Raw genomic sequence first — 18,308 nt, forward strand, 5'->3', positions numbered from 1 at the left:
CCCAAACTAAATGCATAATAAATTATTATTGCATGAAAATAAAAATATGGAACATATAAAAATATTATTGCATATATAAAAATATCATTGCACATATAAAAGTATTATTGCATATATAAAAATATTATTGCGTATATAAATTGATTTTGGAATAAAGCAACACTTCGCCTGCCATATTGACCTGATACGGACATTCTTAACAGTCAAATTATCTTTCTATAGTCACTTTTCTCTGCTTACAGTCATATTTGTGTCTCGTTGATGAATACGATTTCTTGCTAGGTCTAAAACTTTCAGCATTTTGCATGATTTTTCTTTCCATGGTGCATGTGCTTTCCGACTGCCCCTTGCACAATTGGCATAAAAGCGTCGGGTGGTTGACGATTTAAAAACTTTCTCTTCCAGACGTCCTCTTCGTATCTAACATCAGCGAAATATGATCATGAAAAACATTCGTCATTCTGTTTGCTGAAAGTTAGAATCCAAGTCTTACATTATCACAATAACAACGCCACCCCCTCGAAATGTCTCTTGCATTATCTTAAATGAAATTATATCAACTGCAATCCTGATATGGGCCAGCAGCTGGTTCCAAAGAAAGGGTCCACTCGCAGAAATGACTTGCTACAACAACTCTGAAAAAAAATGGTATAACGAATTGCGTTTTACAGTCTTTTAGATTACTTACAGATCAGGTTGTTGTAAGAATGAAGACAAAAAACCATTCGCCACTTTCCCCAAGCAGCAATTTGCGACTTCCTGACAGGTGTTGGCCAATCAGAAGAGAGCTCTCATGCTTGTTCGGCACAGACAGCAATTTTCGGTTTTGTTTGGTCAAAACCTGTCAGCTGACAGGAAGTCGTACATGGTTTCTGCTTGAGGAAAGTGGTGAAAAAGGAGTATAACAAAATGGGATTCGACACCTACAGAAAATCCTCTCTTGGCCCCCAACTGCTTGACTCGCATGTCGATTTCACTGTGCTGTCTTCCTATTGCAGCGTCCTCCGTCTCTCTTCCGCCGGATAATGGGAGTGATGCGCACGTCGACCACGCGCTCGAGTCAGAGTCTCGACTCCGAGCATTCCGACACGGAGACCAACCCAGACGGTAGTCACAAGTAAGGCGGGACCTGTCAATCAAATATTAACCACACCCTTGTTTATGTTAATGAGCATTTTATTTCAGTTGCAATGCTAGCTGAGAGACGTGGTGGGCCAAGAAGTGCTCTTGATTCACTCGGTCACATTTGAACGAAGGTCGAGATATGCCGACCACGAAAATTGCTATGAATATATAGAATATTCTGGCAATGCCGCCGAACCTGTGAATATCTTCTGAGAAACCCCTTGGGAGTTGTAAAAAAGCTAACCACGTGCAGGTTTGGGTTCTTCAAGCCCTCTTGTTTGTCAAAATGCATTGTTGAACAATATCGATGAAACAAACGCGTTGCCAAGTTTCGAGTGGATCAATATCACTTCTTGAGCCCGTCCGTCGGATCACCTCACACCCGAACGCGCACAATATTTGTCCGTATCTGACTTTGGTATACTTGGCTTTTTCCATGCTCTACAGAACCGGTGAGTACACGATCCAGTTGCAAAGTTTTGGGTTTTCTCCTCCGATATGCATTCTATGCATAATACTCTTCTATTACAATTCCATTAGAATTCTCAATTTTCGAAATTGAAACTCCTATTTTGGTGCATCCTTTGAAATTTCTGTTTCTCCTGATTGTGAGATTTTCTCATTTTCTACTAGAATGTGGGTTAAATTGGCACCTGTTGGCTCTGGTTTCACAATCACATGGTCTGGTGTGAGCACGACTCGTTTCGATTATTGAGGTAGCATCACTTCGTGAGTCTCCACAAGTGAATTGTATTGCACTCCACAACGTTCTGCAAAATAACATTATATTTGGAAATTTGGGGGGCAAAACTAAATACAGACTGTTAAGAATTTGTCCTGCTGATCACAAAGTCATGCACCATACACTGCACAGGTTAACATGAATGCTGAACGCAAACCGGCCTCTTGACAAAAGGGTATGGTTGAAAGTTTTTCCGGTCAGCATGCAAATTAAGCTATGAGGCCTGATTCCACAAGAGGGATTTTGTTAAACCACAGCATTTGCCGCCGGAGTTAATTTTGCATTGAAAACTTCGCAGCTGCGGCAAACTGTAATGGTTTACAGCTGTTGTGGAATTAGGCCTTTATAGAGCATGGTGAACTATGCATTCAGCAGGCACGTTGAGGTCAAGTAAAACAAATTATAAACTTAATAGTCTTAACAATTTTTTTTTGGTCAATTTGAGGACCACATCGTCATCAGATGAATTACAATCCATTGCTTCAGATATGATGACCTATGTTTAAGAAGGGGAAGATTTGATTTATTTAACATCTACAATTGTCTCTACAAATAAATGTACATGTAGTAAATATGTGGTGTATTAAGTGAACCTGTTAGAGGTTCTAGAACGCTTATACCTAGTCAGTAATGGCTGCTGGTTGCTAGGATACTTGGACCTAGTTGCTATGACTCCCTGTACCCGGTTTCTAGGCAACACAGCTTTTTTTCTGCCACTCTTTGACCTGGGCATGTAGTCCAAGTTCCTTTAGGCTTTCAACAAGATTGATCAGGCAATGAATGTTGCCATGGGTAATGTCTGGTTGCTAAGGTTACGTATCTAGTTGCTAAGACAATTGTATTATAGTCAGTGTGTTAGCTGTATGAAGTTTGAGGCTAATGATGAAATTTTGCACCAGTTGCCATTACACACATATCTGGTGACGAAGCAACCTCCATTTTGTTGCTATGGTAACTAGTTTCTGGGGTAAACATTTTAGTTAAGATAATAACAAGACGTGCTCGAAGCTGACCAACATTTCTATAGCAATACAACTTTAGCCACCATGTTGCTGTGATAATTGGTTTCTAGGGTAACTATCTATAGTTGTTCAGGTAAAAAAAAATTGGGGTTTTCATACTTACCTGGGTGTTGAAACTTAATCTATTCTTCAACATCTGCCTTACTGCATGAGATTTAATTTCAAGCATGGGGGTTCATATATAGTTTACATAACTTTGATTAATTTTTTTAAATTGTGTACTTATTTTTAACTGTGGTACTAGAAACTATAGCTATGGTAGTTTAAGAGATTGTTGTAGAGACTAAAACGTTCAAACATATGAAGAAGGAAAAAATCATTTGTGAGAAAAATTGGGTAGACTTTTCCTGAAAACTGGACTGTTCGGAGCTTTTAGAGCCAAGTTTGCCATTGTCCGACCTACTAAGTGAAGTCCAGTATAAATTGTGTGGCTGTTGGTTGACAACCTAATCTTTAACAAGATGGCATTAGAATTAACAGAGCAAACAATATTATCATGAATTTTGAAATAGTTGAATACGGAAATTCTATGAATATTTATCTGGCTTTCCTTCCTCTAGTTTCCTCAGTCAAATATCTCCTGTGACTCGTGCATGGTTTTGGTTTTTCTTCCTGACTAATTTCACTTTATGGTTTTAACTTTCAAGAACAACAAGGACATTGACCTAAAGAACTGTACTAAATCACTCCCTACCTGCTATTGCTTAATCATCTTTGTTTATAATTTCCAATCATGAGAGAATGTCCATGTTGCAGTGTATCAAACACCACAGTGTTCCCCACATAAAGTGCAACAAACTACCAGTGTTCCTTATGAGCATATTGGGGTTCGTCGATGAGAAGTTGATGCAATTAACACTTCGTGAATACATGGAGTAACTTGTTGATTGTTTCTTCCTAATTACTCATCTATCAGAGGGAACACTGAAAATGAGAAACACTGTGATATTGCACAGCTCTTAGTTGATAGTAATTAAATGAACACTGACATCATCACTCGGATTCTTGGAGGAATAAACTCTCCAAATGGTTGTTGGACAAAAGTACAGTTGTTGTTAATAAATTTTGGTGCACTTATTTGTGCGTTTTGCAGTATTGCAAAGTACTATTTTTAATCTGATACGTGTTGCCCTTGTTGTCCTGGAGTGAGTTGAAAAGTTCACATTGGGCGAATGATTGAGGAAACTCGTGGTGTTGGGATAATACTCTGTACCACCATTTTAACTGGACTTTACTGCGAAACAAAATGTTCTTTTCTTGAAGATTCTTTGGACATTTTCCTCAACAAAATGTCCATGCGCACAAGAATTAATAAGGACTAGTCTTTTTTTAATTCTTGATACGCACTATTGAAAGAGAGGCTAAGTGCACATATTTGATTCTCGTTGCCAAAATGATTCCGCTTATATTAAGTTCACTTCATTCAACTAAAATGCCACAACTAATAATTTGGGGCTGTAGAAATTTATATATCTTCTAATAAACTAAAAAAAACGTTGAAGAAAGATAAATACGTTTAGGCTATTATGGATTTTCAACACTCTACACACGATGTATGGCACAAAGTGCTTTCATGTAAGTTACCACTCGCACTGTCATGTCAACATCCTCATTAATTAGAAACAAATTGTGCACTTAGGCCACTCGGCACTTCGCAAGCTTCACTGATGATGAGCTTCACAATGACACCAACGACCTTGTTCTTACGGCTAGATGAAAAGCTTATTGTTGTGACTATACTGTAATACCACCAAATTTTATTTTTTGCGGATTTAACGACTGACCTAGATTCGCGATATCGACTCGCAGATCGCTAAGACCTGTGATGACCACTCTGCATACGAGCGACTTTTGCCACAAGCGATTTAAATTACTTGTCTGTTGGGCGCTTAAGAGCATGTCCACAGCCATTCACTGAAGCTTGCACCATGTGCCTTTTCTGTTACACCTCTTGACCATTTTAGTTCCACGCGATCAATACGCACTAGCTGTGCTTTCGATATCTTTAACCTTACTTTGCAGCCCTTGCATACGTAGCTTCTTCCAAAAGTTTAGAAAACCCAATTACTGGAGCGTTACAGAAATGATCCCAGACTCTTTGAAACTTGTTGATCTTTGCCGAAAAGAAATTGCTGTTCTTCTTCTTCCTGATGGAAGAACAAGACCTTTGACTCTCTGACTGACAGCATTCAGTTCTCGTTATCAAGAAGTGGCAAATGCCAACGTTCATGAGTTTATATTTTGAGTTGAGGCAATCATAAATGTTCCCACGGCATTACCTGATCAAAATATTCTAAAAGAATTACCAATAAATACAAACTATGTTCATTGGTCGGTTTGTGAAAACATCTCTTACCTATGTCGTGTTATGTGAGTGTATTAGATGGTCTTAGCTCAAAATATGAAAATGTCGGGTTTCACCAGTTTGAGAAAACGATGACGATGAACAAAATATCCTCTCTCATTGTTGGGTTTTCTGGCTCTTTGAAGGCTCAGTTGTCTTTTTCAACCTTGCGATAGTTTTAGATTAAGAAATAATTACTTGAAAAGTGAAAACATCTTCAAATTTAAAGTTTTCAATCAGATTCTTATTTCCGTTCCCGCTTTAATATCTTTCGAAAAGTTGTATTCAAATTGCGTAAATTTCAGATGATAAAAGTGAAAATTTGCAAAATATTTGAAAATGGTTGAAAAAGAAAATGACATTTTCTGACCAGTGATTCAGATTTCTTGCATCTTATGTTTGTAAAATTGGAAACCTGGCCCTTTGTGATAAACTAAATGAAGCCACAACTGCTGAACATGCCAAGCCAATTCCTGCACAAATTTGCAGTATACAATGACCAGCAACTGTGGCTTCCAGCTAATGACAATCGGCCACTATCCCATATTGCCTATAACCTCTATTATTTCGGAATGTCAACTTATCCTTGTAGCCGATCATTTTGCACCAGAATTATTTGCACCTTTTGGGTCCTCCTTTCTGAGCTGATCTAGATGTTGTAACGCCCTCACATTGTCATCCTAGCTACTATCATTCGACACAATTTATACTATGTGTGTAGTTGCCACATCGACGACGGCGCCAAAATATTGAAAAGTGCCGCCACCAATTGGTAGATTTGGGTCGATGACGGAGCCACCGCCGAGAAGTACCTCTTCTGTGAATTTAGAAGGTCACGTGATCACGAAACAACCTGATTGATTTCTGATATTTTCCCTTAATACATGCTTTGAAGAAAATGTGCAACACATGCTTCTTAACATCATTTTTTATTCGCTTCCTACAAAGCACGCTTCAATATTTATTACTTTACAGCGTCACTACGTTTCAGTTCTAACGCATTCTCATTAGCCACATTGCTTGATATGAAATGCATTTAAAAATCTTTGGTTAAAAATGATATCGTAACATTGTGAATAGAATATTTTTTCAGCTCTGACATTATTTTTGCCGCAAGACATAGATTTACTAAATTCCAATACAGCCTCGTTTTGGCTCATATCTTGTTCGTTCCGTGACGTTTTTCTGTTTTTTTATTCTATAAAGACAAAGATGACCTCAATAAATATATTGAAGATTTGTTGAGACGATTTTGGCATATTATTTCATACATATAAATTATGTTGTGCTTTTCTTTATAATCAGTTTGAATAGAGTTTTAGGGGCTTACGCTCTAAATAAATGATAAATTTAAGTTACTTATGCTTATTGAAGACTCAGAATGAAACAAGTATGGAAAAATCCAGTTGCCTTGACTGGGTTTCAAAACCAAAGATCTTTGGATTGACAATCTGCTACTGTACCCACTGAGTTATGGAGGTTACCTGTTTTTCTGCACTGTGTGACAGGTAAAACCTCAGCTGACTCCAGTAATGGTACACACTGAGCAGAAAAACAGGGAACTTGGATAGCTCTCAGGTAGCGTGGGACAACAGCAATCCAAAGACCTAGTCAAGCAGCTTTGAATTTGTAAACAGAATAAACAGATACCGTCCAAATCAGAATTGTCAATTGTGGCTCGGACTGTACTTTATGGGAGGGCACCATGAGTCATCACAAACAACATCACAGCTCCGAGGAAATCCCAAACAGGTGCACGATAAACACTCTTTACGAATCTGGTGTGATCATTTAAACAAGGATGAGTTTTTGTTCCAGCAGCACCGAAAAACATGGTGAGAAAACGTGGACGCGTTCTTTCAGCTTCCTGAGGCGTGGCAGTAGTAAGAAGAAGAAGGACCACACGGGAGAGAATCTTAGTGCACAGGTAGGTGGCAAAAATTATGAAAATTTGAACCATGGCTAATTTATTCAATTTTACCGATGGTCAATTTAATTTTAGCATGGCAAATCTAATTTTACCTTGGTTAATCTAATTTACCATGGTAAATTTAATTTCCCATGTAATAATTCTACTATGGTAAATCTTGTTTTGGCATTGTAAATCCAGAGTCTAATTTGTTTGCCATGGTAGGTGGTATATCAAATCTGAAATCTGAATGTAATCATGATTTTTAATCTCATTTCAACATTACCTTGCTAAAAATTAGAATTTTTGGTATATTATTACAAAGGCAAATAGATTCATTCGCAATGTTAAAATTTCAGTCATGGCATAAACGAGATCTTTATTCAACAAACTAAATGGTATACGTGTGCCTTCTCCTCTTGATGTAGGTTGATGACTCTCTTGGGGAGCTCACGTTATCAGCCCATATTTATTCTTCATTTTTAAGTTAATCGCGATGGCATCATTACTTGGTAAGCTTCGAGTGCATATGGAGCATGTGTTAATAATAGTAACGATGCCATGGTATTTTGAGCTAAAACTCGAATATATGACAAGAAGACTGGTGTGTGTATCTATGTGTCGAAATCCTGATGATATTTTGCTCTTCTGCAGTTGTTTAGTAAGATATGGGACGAACTGGGCAAACAGAAGGTATATTTATCATGCAGTTGTTGTCCAAACCCATGCAGGTTATGGGTATAATTCTTCAACATGTGATGTCCTTTAAGTTGTTTTCCCTAAAAACGATGCCTGTAGCAGTGGTCTTCAATTGAAGTCACCCTTGTTCCCTGGGCAAGCAATCCTTTTATCGCTAACCCTGGGTAAGGTTTCCCTAACAGTAATTAGGATTTGTGTGGCTTGAAGGGTTTTACGATAGTCCCCATCCCATACCCTGGCTTATCAACATAAGTATGAACTTTGATGATCAGCGGTGCTTTGTTGGATGATTTTTTATGTTAATACCAATTGCAATGAAGGAACCAGTGTGCTTAAAATACTGACGTCCTCCGCGAGCTAATTGCATTGAAGCAACCATTGTGCTTAAAATATACATTGTATACGACCTCCGCGAGCTACTTGCATTGAAGCAACCAGTGTGCTTGACATACTGACGTTCTCCACGAGCTAACTACATTAAAGCAATCAGTGTGCTTAAAATACTGACGTCCTCCGCGAGCTTTGCACCAGTCCTGAAGAACACCTTGATAAGGGTCAGCCATCATTGACCACAAGTTATGCTTTCTCCTCTTAGCCTTCAGCCCTTGAGGAAAGAATGTGTTTTTTTTCTGACGTTGCTAACACAATACAATTGTAAAAGGTATACTAGACATTCAGAGTATTGCTACCTTTTGATATCAATGAGGCCGAGTTACCTGCAAAGATGGTACAAAACTGTCACTAATTTGTAAGCAATAAATGTGGCGGAACTTATGTCGTGCATATCTGTTCCATATTTGGTCCAGTTGCCACAATTCTGATTCAACATGTTCAAATCACGACTTCAAGTCCTTGATCGCGGCTCTATTCCTTTTTGTTTTACCTTCTTATTCAGCCCGGCAAAGATAATAGTGGCTACAGCAATGATGCCTTTGTGAATAATGACGAGGTATTATTATTGTTCTCCAGGGCGCCTGACATTTCTACCTTCGTTTCATTATCCCAGAAATACCCCACATCAAGCATATCTGATAACGATGTATTTGTGACCTTAATTCATGCTTTCTATTTTTTATTTCAAATAAAAGTATTGATATTTTGAGAGAAAAAAATTGCTTAAGAGACCCTTTTTGCTGGATAACCGGAACTGTAACGGCTGTTTTTCGCAATTAAATTTGCCAAAACAGCCTTGTATTGAAAAGAAAACGGAAATAAATTCTTTATCCGTCCAAATAAATTTCCTGCAAATTTTCTTTTTGGAAATCTTCGCAAAAGGAACAAATTCAAGAGGCACGAAATTTTGCAAATGTTGGAATAAGGGATAATTGTTTATTAAAGTGTGTGATAAATTTTACTGAATTATCTTTTTCTCCAGCAAAATGCAGTTCGGTAACACGTTTTCCCGATGGAGGAATAAACTAAATGTAAAATACAGTGGAACAAATTTTCCGTAAAAGCAACTCTGTGACATCACACATTCTCCAACGGGCACATCCTCCTACGTTTTGTATAGACATAGAGCGGGGTGTGCGGGCATCTCTGAGACATGTCACGTCAATGGTAGAACACAGGCTTGTCCAAAAGGTGTCGGAATTTAGATAAAATATTTTGCTTCACACTTAGAAATAAAGGTTTTTGAGCTTCTGGAAAATCATTAAAGCTTTTTCGCCAACACAAATATGCACCCTGGAGAAGTTTTTTGCTAAAATGAAAAACCCGAACGGTTTTTGATCATGAGATGGTGAAAAACTTCTGAAGGTTTTTCTCACCGCTGAAAAACCTCAACCCGGGGTGCATATTTGTGTTGGCCAAAAAAACATTTAAGTTTCTCAAAAGCTGAAGAAATCAATTATTTCTAAGACTGTTGGACCAGGGGATTGCTTGAGCTTTGAGTTTAATTGGTGTGTATAACATTGATGTTATTAAAACGGTGATGGCCATTAATAGTTTAACATTTTGTCTAAGTCAAGGTTATGGTCGGTTTTGTGTATTAAGCCCTGGCATTAATATCTGCTTCAGCGGCTAGATTAAGAATATATAGATTCCGGTGCGGAATTCAAGGTTCGGTTGTAGTCATTCTTTCTATCAATCACTTTGAAAGTATTTCCCTGTCCGAACACTGATGTCAGGGGACCATCAGTGTAAATATCAAAAGTGTGGGGACACAACAACAATCTGTTGATATGGCACTGGTATGAGAGCACTGGTAATTGAACATTTCTCAGAATCTAAATTTTTTTATGATTCTTGTAAATTTCTCAATAGGAACCTAACATATTTATTTACACTAATCTGGATCTTACTGAAAAACTTATTTTATTTTTGTGTTAGAATCGTGCAAGAACAATATCGGAAAAAATATTATTGACATTTTTCTTACAAGATCAGTCATGCCTTTTCCTAAGGTAATGTCCTGGCAAAATCTTGCTATAGAAAAACCGAACTTTTATTTTTCTTGCATATCTCTTGAAGGAGGTTATTGTTTTGCTGCATAATTACCAAGAATGGATAAAGATGAGTCTTCATTAATTCTTGATATTGATAAAAATTTGTCTTTATTTATTCTTGATATTACAAAGAGTAGTGGGCCTATTAGGCTATCAGAAGTAGTATCAGAGAGGTTCTGGGACTTTTGTTTCATAGTTGGTTGTTTCTTTCATATTTTCATTACAATTTTAACTGGGCTCTGTACTGGATGGAATGATAATGACAATAGGTAATACTTTGCATCGTTGTCGTCCGTTGATAGCGGAGCGCATTTCGTAATCGCTAGGGCTAGGTGGCTGAAATTTTGCGTGATGGTAGCTTTAGGCGATATACCCTGGCAAAAATTGTTTTTGCAATTTGACCTACTTTCTGATCTCCAGGTGGCCACCTTGAAAATCTGCAATCACACACCTGTCCCCCAGTTATTCGATTCTCTGTACTACTACAAAATGTCTGCAAATAATTTTAACATTCCATCAAGTACACGTTCCTTAAACTCCTCACCTTTTCTTTCAACACCAATAAACTCTCTTCATTCATTTCACTGACCCTTCTCATGTCTCTTCCAGGGTATTGAAATGAAGGATGTACGTCGTACGTCGACCGATAGTAGAGTGAGTATTGAGCATGCGCTCCTGGGATTTGCTGCCAACCAACTCTCCGCCTCTCTCCCTAAGCTTGATGTTAATGAGGTATGGGTAACTTGGTGTCACTAGTATTGAATACGGCTGCCGACTTTCGAGATTGTTCTCTCTTGCTATTGACTTAAAAATGATTTGTCGTTAAACAATGAATGGATGGGCCTATTTTTAAATTGTGAAACAAATTTTACCGAGGATGACATGAGAGGTAGGCTCAGAGACAAGGAGAAGGATTAAATTAACACCGTTCCCATTTTTTAGCCGAAGTCATAAAGGTTTAGACCTTCCAATTGACTTCATCAAAATTGACATTAAAGATTAAATCAATTTTACACTTATCCTGAAAGATGCGTTGGCCTGATTGGTGAAAGATGTTACTACTGTTCGAATTTGGCCTATGATACTCGGAGGGGACCCCAACTTGTCAGTTCTTGCTTGTTTACTTCAGACATAACAGTTGCGAAGTCACTGAAAATGTTGTATCTTGTCAGAACTAAGTCAGCAGCCCTGTTCTCTGCTAAGAGAGCCTTTGAAGACTGAGGTAGCATAAAAATATAAACCAGTAATTTCTCTGTTATGGCTTCATCAGATCGTTATCAGCATGATGTGTTTCCTTGACCTTGTTGCTGTCAAATGATGGTCAATCCTTGCCCCCTCACCTGACAGATAGATTGGATTGCCTCCTCTGCAAGTTCGATGATAAAAAATCGCAATTCGCAGACGATATTGAGTCAAGTGGGTTAGATAAGTGACTTATAGGCTGCCTCAGTTTTTTAAGTCTTTTCATACCAGTTTGTTGGAACTTGATCTTTTCAATGTGGTGAAATTGTTCAACCTTACATGGGCCTTTGCTGCAGAAAAAAAACATGAATACATTGAGTGTGGTCGTGAGGGACAATGTCATGACTGTAATGAAGACTTGGAAAGCATTTTGCTCATCGAAGACTGATTTGTGTATGCTGAGCACACAGCTCTACATGTATGCCAGTGTAGAGCAAGATCACATAATGTGCAGTCAGCATGCAGATCAGGCCTGTCGAGAGGATGATTGACAGCATCATGCTTCAATACCTAATTTGCATGCTGACCATGAAACTCATCATAGCAGCTTTATTTGCATGCTGATATTAAAGGCTTATCATGCTTATTATGTTGTTCATAATCGGTGCATTATAGCTACACATGCGAGGCTTACATAATAGCAAGAATTGATAAAGTCTTTATAAATTCTTGATAATAGGCTGCACACCTTGCCTATCTATACAACAGATTTGGCAAGATAGTTCTACCATCAGCATGTAAGTTTGCTAAAGACAATGAGTTTTGTTGCCATCAAGCAAATCAGATATTTTTTACGAAAGTATTAACTAAAACTAGGTAATGCAGTATGATGATCAGAAGATGATTTGGGATAAACTGAGAGCACTGACTAAGCAGAACACTATCCGATGCAACATCTTGGCTATTGTCATGAATCCAGTTCACCAATGTTTACCCTACCTTAATATCAGCTTCAGCTTTAATATCGAAATTATTTGAACGATGAATAACACTATGCACCCTTTACTTGCATGGTTGTGTCACCACGGTCACAGACAGCATAGTACTATCAGCCACTTTTAGAAAAGAATGGACATCTTTTCACACTACTATGAGATGTGTATGTGACAGGAAGTTTAAGCTTGACTTTGAATCTTTCATCAGAATAACTGGTCAGTCCTCTGCGAGAGACTTTCTGCGGACCCATGGATATCCTCGACTATCAAAAGTCTGGCTGTGTCTTAAAGCATGGTTAGTTTCATGGAAAGCTAATCGAGTTTTATGGAAAACTAACCAAGTTTATGGAAAATTAACCAAGTTTCATGGAAAATTAACCAAGTTTCATGGAAAGCTAATCGAATTTTATTTGGAAACTAACCAAGTTTTATGGCGAAACTATAACCAAGTTTCATGGAAAACTGATCGAGTTTTATGGAACACTAACCAAGTTTCATGGGAAACTAACAAAGTTTTATGAAAGACTAACCAGAATTTATGGAAAACTATCAACTAAGTCTGCTTATGAAAAATGGTGAAGTTACATGAAATGTCACTGGAAAAAATAGTTTTGGTGCAAGCACCCGCATGATGTTATGGAAGAGATAGCACCACTTTGTCTGGGACTTGCTTTGATAGCACAAACACATTAGCGTGTAGCTAATTTCACATGTAGCACAAACATGCCTCTCCTTTCTCACGGTAGCACTTCTATTTCGTTAAAGCTAGGCTGTGGTGGCACTCTTATTTACATCATATTTCTTACACAGTGGCACCTATGTTCTTAACATTTTCTTACTGCCTGGCAAGAGGGCTCACTATCTTTCACTTCTGTTGTGCTTGATCTAGAATAATATCAAGAATTCTCATGAAATATTATTCTCTTCTGACTGTCATTCCTACTCAGTTTCTTTCAAATTCTTTTAACTTTCTTGGGCGGGAGAAATTTGGCAGGTTCTGCATGGATCCACTATATTTTCTCTTGAAACTGTTATTATTTTGAATTATAATCACGGTTTAGGGCCCGGTTGTTTAAAATTATTAAGCCACTGAGCTATTTGTTTGCATCTATTCGGCAGGGCTGTATTAAGCAGGTTTTGGGCAGGGGGGGGCTATTATTTTTCATGCACGATGAAAAAAGTTGAATACAGCCTAGAGGGGCTTTACTGAAAAACATAACATCAGGTTGATACTAAGTTTGATAACAGTGACTTACGAGGTCTTGAACAACCGGGTCCTGGCGCATTTGAAAATGAAATCATGTTTGATTAATGTCGATACCATCCATTTTCAATTTTAAACTTCGTTCAACGTTAAACATAATGTTTCAGCCCTCTGTGTTCTAAGAGAAGTCAAATTACATGGTATGCAAATCAGATACTTTTATGCTCTCATTGGGCAATTTAATTGCATTTGTGGTGCAGAGAAAAGTTGTGCCATCTCAAAACATGTGTCTTGATTATTTAGCAGATCCTCGTAGGTTGGAGGTGCACTTACTTCACATCACGAGTCAGAAATCATAAGTCCGAAAAATGTGTGTGAACCAAAAGCAAGGCTCTGGCATTGCTACAGCTTAGCTGGCAAGGTGACATTTGTGTGGTTGCAGACTTGGAATGATGCTTGTCAAACATACACCACCAGGACTGATCTAAAAGATCTCAAAACGATCACTGCTGCAAGGCACCAAACCCTACTTCTTGCTCTCGATCCACCCAGGTGTAAGTGGGTTCCTAGCAGGCAAAGATTGCAAAATATGAATGTTTCTGAGTGCTGAGTAACTGTAGCTCGGATCTTTGATGCTCCCAGATTTTGGAGTTTGAATCACGAATGTACAGGCCAATAGCTAGGGGTATACAATCATGTGAAGAGCTTCGAGTAACTGAAACCAGCTGGATTAGGCGCTGTATAAGTCTCATGATTATTATGGGTTTTGAGATGACCACAAACACATACCCCAGTGTTTCAGAAGCCTTCCATTTCAGACGTATCAGATGCCCCACAATGCTTGCCACAAACTGATATCTTCTTACATTTCTATTCAGAAATTTTGTCCCATAATGTGATATTGATGGTAATGATAGAGACTGGAATGTTTTTTTTGCATGACTTAACTGTTCTCTTTTCTTGCAAAGCCTTCATATATTTAGTAGTGACATTGAGTGAGGCCCAGTAATCGAATTTATGAATGGCAGCAGTACCCTTCTAAATCAGTTGTCAAATACCTTGAAGCTTTTTTGGTGCGATTTTTAGCTTAGATTGATCAGGTGTTGCCAAAGACCTTGAAGTCTTTATCATGCAATTCCAGCTGAGATTTATTATGGGTTCATGTCGTAATAGCTGAAAACTTAAGAATTATGTGTCAAAATCTAAAAACGGTACAACCTTTGAAAGTCATCGCACAGATTGAGACTTTTTCAAGGATTTGGAATACTAAAATCTTTTGAGGGGTTCCTGGAAGTTTCTGTCAGAAGTCACAAAGTTGCACACCTTTCTATAAGTCTAACTTGGAGGGATCTGCAAGTGACCATCGCATGAGCAGTAGATTTTGTGTACAATTTTAGGTTCAGCTGCTGCATAAAAACATGTCACCTCCCTTACTTAACCGATTGCTACTACCCATTCAGTGTCACCAATGATTAATTTATACTTTTCCATAATGGCAGTGCAAATGAAAAGAGAACAGTTTATATGATATTTTCCTTGTATGATAGACATTACAACCAAGATGGGAATGGGCTTATCTAAACTTCGATGTCTGCAATTCTGTGGAGCATGGTGGCACTGTTGTGTCCTGCTCACAAACCAAAAACTGAGAGCTCAAATCCTGGGTTTGTCGCTGGCCAGGATAAAATCACTTAAAGATTGACTAATTATCTTTGATATGAAGAATTTATGTCCTTACTTCTCCAATCATGTTGAACCATCCCCATCTTCATCAGTCATGTAAATAATACTCCTTTCCTATAATCACTGAATAGCATTTCTTCAGGGTTAAATGGCTTAAGTAGTATAAGTTGTACTTGAGGACACGATTGACCTACTTTCAAGGTTTGACTCAAATCATTCCTTCACTTTCAAGGTCAAGGCCTTGGATCTCAAGGTCAACATCACTCTGATAACTAGGGCAATGCTAAATAGGTCAATCGTAGACTGCAGTCACCCATATACTACTGGCTTATAGCCATAACATGTGGTGCATGGGAGAACAACCCATGCATGCCCCCCTGACATTCTTATCAGTGTACATACTCCCATTCAGTTCCTGGTTTAAACACTTGAGCATGTCTTGCCAAGTTGATGTTAGAGATTACAACCAAGAAATTTCCAACCTTACTGCGACATCAGAAACTGTCATTCATGTGTCAATACACATCAAGCATGTCAAGTTAAGAAACAGCTATCACGTGGCACAGTGAAATTGTACATCATTTGTATATAGCAACACACTAAAGCGTCCCGCCAACAAGCGATTTTTATCGCTGTGACAACTATCACTGCAATGATCATTAAAAAGATTGTTTGTCCTAGTGTAAAACCTACAATCGGTTGATTTGACCTCGCCTTATACATTTTTTATTTGATGCAGGTCACAGCAATCAAGGATTTTTATTGCATGCGATCATGGTTGCACGTCGCATCAACAAAAATTGCTCATTTGCTCGGCGCTTAAGGTCATACCGCTGTTAATATATGTCATGGTGTTGAAAAGCATCACTACGAGTAGGTATATGAACCCTATGCTAATACTACCGATGATCAGAATCTCAGAATAGGTTTAACTTGAAACTCTGAATAAATAGTATCGAAAGCTCATCAGTTAGTGCTCCTATTTAACCAGTGTTTCAGGTTAAAATTTATTCGGATTTTTCAAAATTATTTTGACATTCCTAATTCCCAGATCTCCGTAGGACTACAAAAGATCAGTTTCTTCCCTATCTGACCTAACACGGCTCGGTTAATGTCGTGCACTTCCGTGTGACCCTTCGTCTTCCAATCTATCCGGGGATGGGCTCATCATTATTCATAACCTTGACCTGGCTTCTCTCACTTTCAGGACATGTTTCAAACGGGATTGCGGCCGGACGCCTCTCTTGGTCAACATCAGCGCATGGGTCAGGAATATGCAAACAATTCCTCTCTACCTTCCTTCCCTCGTATGCCTCACACCCCCACCACCCCTCGCACTCCAACCACACCCACCTTCAACCGCGGGCCCCGTTCCCCCTCCCCTAGACGCCAGGAGATAGGTTTTTCCGCCGCTGTTACAAACTTATGCGACCAGGCACATGAGATAGCCGATCGAGACAGATTCCGAGATAGTTACAGACGTAAGAAAGGTATCCGTTGTGTGCCTGTAATCGTGTACCGTCCGTCGCCTCAGACTAACCTTTGAGAGCACCGGCGACGTGTTGTGAAATTCAGTTTCATTTGACTGAAGTATGCAGTGTAAAACTCAGTACAAAGGCTTGTCAAGTCGTGGTCTGTGAAGATGAACCTAAAAGAAACTGCTGACTACGTCTAAGTGATGCATCTTTGGGTCCTTCTGATTATTGGTTTTGAGAATACGATCATGACTGGAAGGCCGACATTGACCATTTGAAACTGTGGCGTTTAAAATTGTAATGATTTCTTCCAAGATGTGTTACTGGTGGCACACGCAATGCACTAGGTTATACATGTAACAAACTAATATGAATGAACATGTTGGGGTATACTCAGAATATCGCAAACTGCCCTATCCCGAATTAAGAATGCCGAAAGGAGCACAAACCTAGAATGGTTGTCGTTGACACCCGACGTGCATGAGTGTAGTTCACGTAACAGAGCACCATCATTGGTAGTCGACTAATAATTGAATAGCAGTATGACATATGTCATTTATAAAAATGATTTTGTGTTGGCTTCAACATTTGCTCTTCAAGGAGTTTCAGCCTGTGAAAGTAGCTGTGGTGATATTCTGGTTAAAAGATCTGGCTCACAATCGAAGATTGATTTTTATCCAATATATATTGCTTCAAATGGATTTCCATCCATGCGAGATGCAAGAGAAGTGAGAATGATGATACCAACACAAAATGTCTGTGAATGATCACAAATTTCATCTGCACCAAATGTAGAACTAGAAAGAAAATGCTGTCGATATTGTCCAGTTGTCCTCGCATGGAACAAGTGCATCATGAAAATATTTTCTGGAATGTATAGCGATCAGCTTTGATTTTAGATCATCAGGGGAACCACTATCAAACCAGTCCCCCACCCCTTTCTATAAGGATTGCCCACCCCAGTTGTAACAGATTCAATTCGCTGCCCACCTCTTCAATGCCCAACACATCTACTCTGCCTCAATTATACTCTATCAACGCTATAAGGCTGTACTTCATGGACTATCCTACGTGGACTACTCAACAGCCACACTGAGTTAAATCTAATGACAGATCCATCACTTGCATACTATCCTAGTCATTGTCGAAAGAACTTCTGCCAACTGCAACTTTACAGGCAGCTTTTCTTCAGTGTGAACTGTCGTTGCATACAAAACTAGCTAAATCCTATCGGTGTGAATCGCTGTCTCAATTCTCTACAAAATGCTGTTCTTGTCAATGTTTCTGTTTAATGTGAATAAAGGTCTCTGCCTGTGCCAAACCTAAGCATACAGTTCAACTGGAGGAGTTCTAGTATACGACTGTATAAGAGCTAGTCACTAATCCAGTCATCAAATATACCCAGAAGTTCCCTGCCCAAAGGATGTGAGCATGAAAAAATCTCCTTGAACATTTTTTAATATATGATGCAGTCCATCAGA

The 18,308-nt window shown here is 38.6% G+C and overlaps 1 protein-coding gene across 32 annotated transcripts in view; it reads left to right on the plus strand.

Annotated features, from left to right (window-relative positions):
* The window catches only part of LOC135501822 (voltage-dependent calcium channel type A subunit alpha-1-like), a 348,627-nt gene that overhangs the window by 317,884 nt on the left and 12,435 nt on the right, over positions 1-18,308 (plus strand). For 19 of the 32 annotated variants that reach the window (XM_064794169.1, XM_064794155.1, XM_064794185.1 and 16 more), the window contains 6 exons: positions 999-1,117; positions 7,097-7,160; positions 7,797-7,835; positions 8,737-8,790; positions 10,898-11,020; positions 16,560-16,833. In XM_064794169.1, coding sequence (XP_064650239.1) covers positions 999-1,117; positions 7,097-7,160; positions 7,797-7,835; positions 8,737-8,790; positions 10,898-11,020; positions 16,560-16,833 — 673 coding nt within the window. Of the gene's footprint in view, positions 1-998; positions 1,118-1,572; positions 2,795-7,096; positions 7,161-7,796; positions 7,836-8,736; positions 8,791-10,897; positions 11,021-14,547; positions 14,577-16,559; positions 16,834-18,308 lie in introns of those variants that run through there. The other 13 variants (XM_064794176.1, XM_064794168.1, XM_064794178.1 and 10 more) reach the window with 13 other exon arrangements.

Source organism: Lineus longissimus, chromosome 17 (assembly GCF_910592395.1).
Source record: "Lineus longissimus chromosome 17, tnLinLong1.2, whole genome shotgun sequence".
NCBI classification, from domain to species: Eukaryota; Metazoa; Nemertea; class Pilidiophora; order Heteronemertea; family Lineidae; genus Lineus; species Lineus longissimus.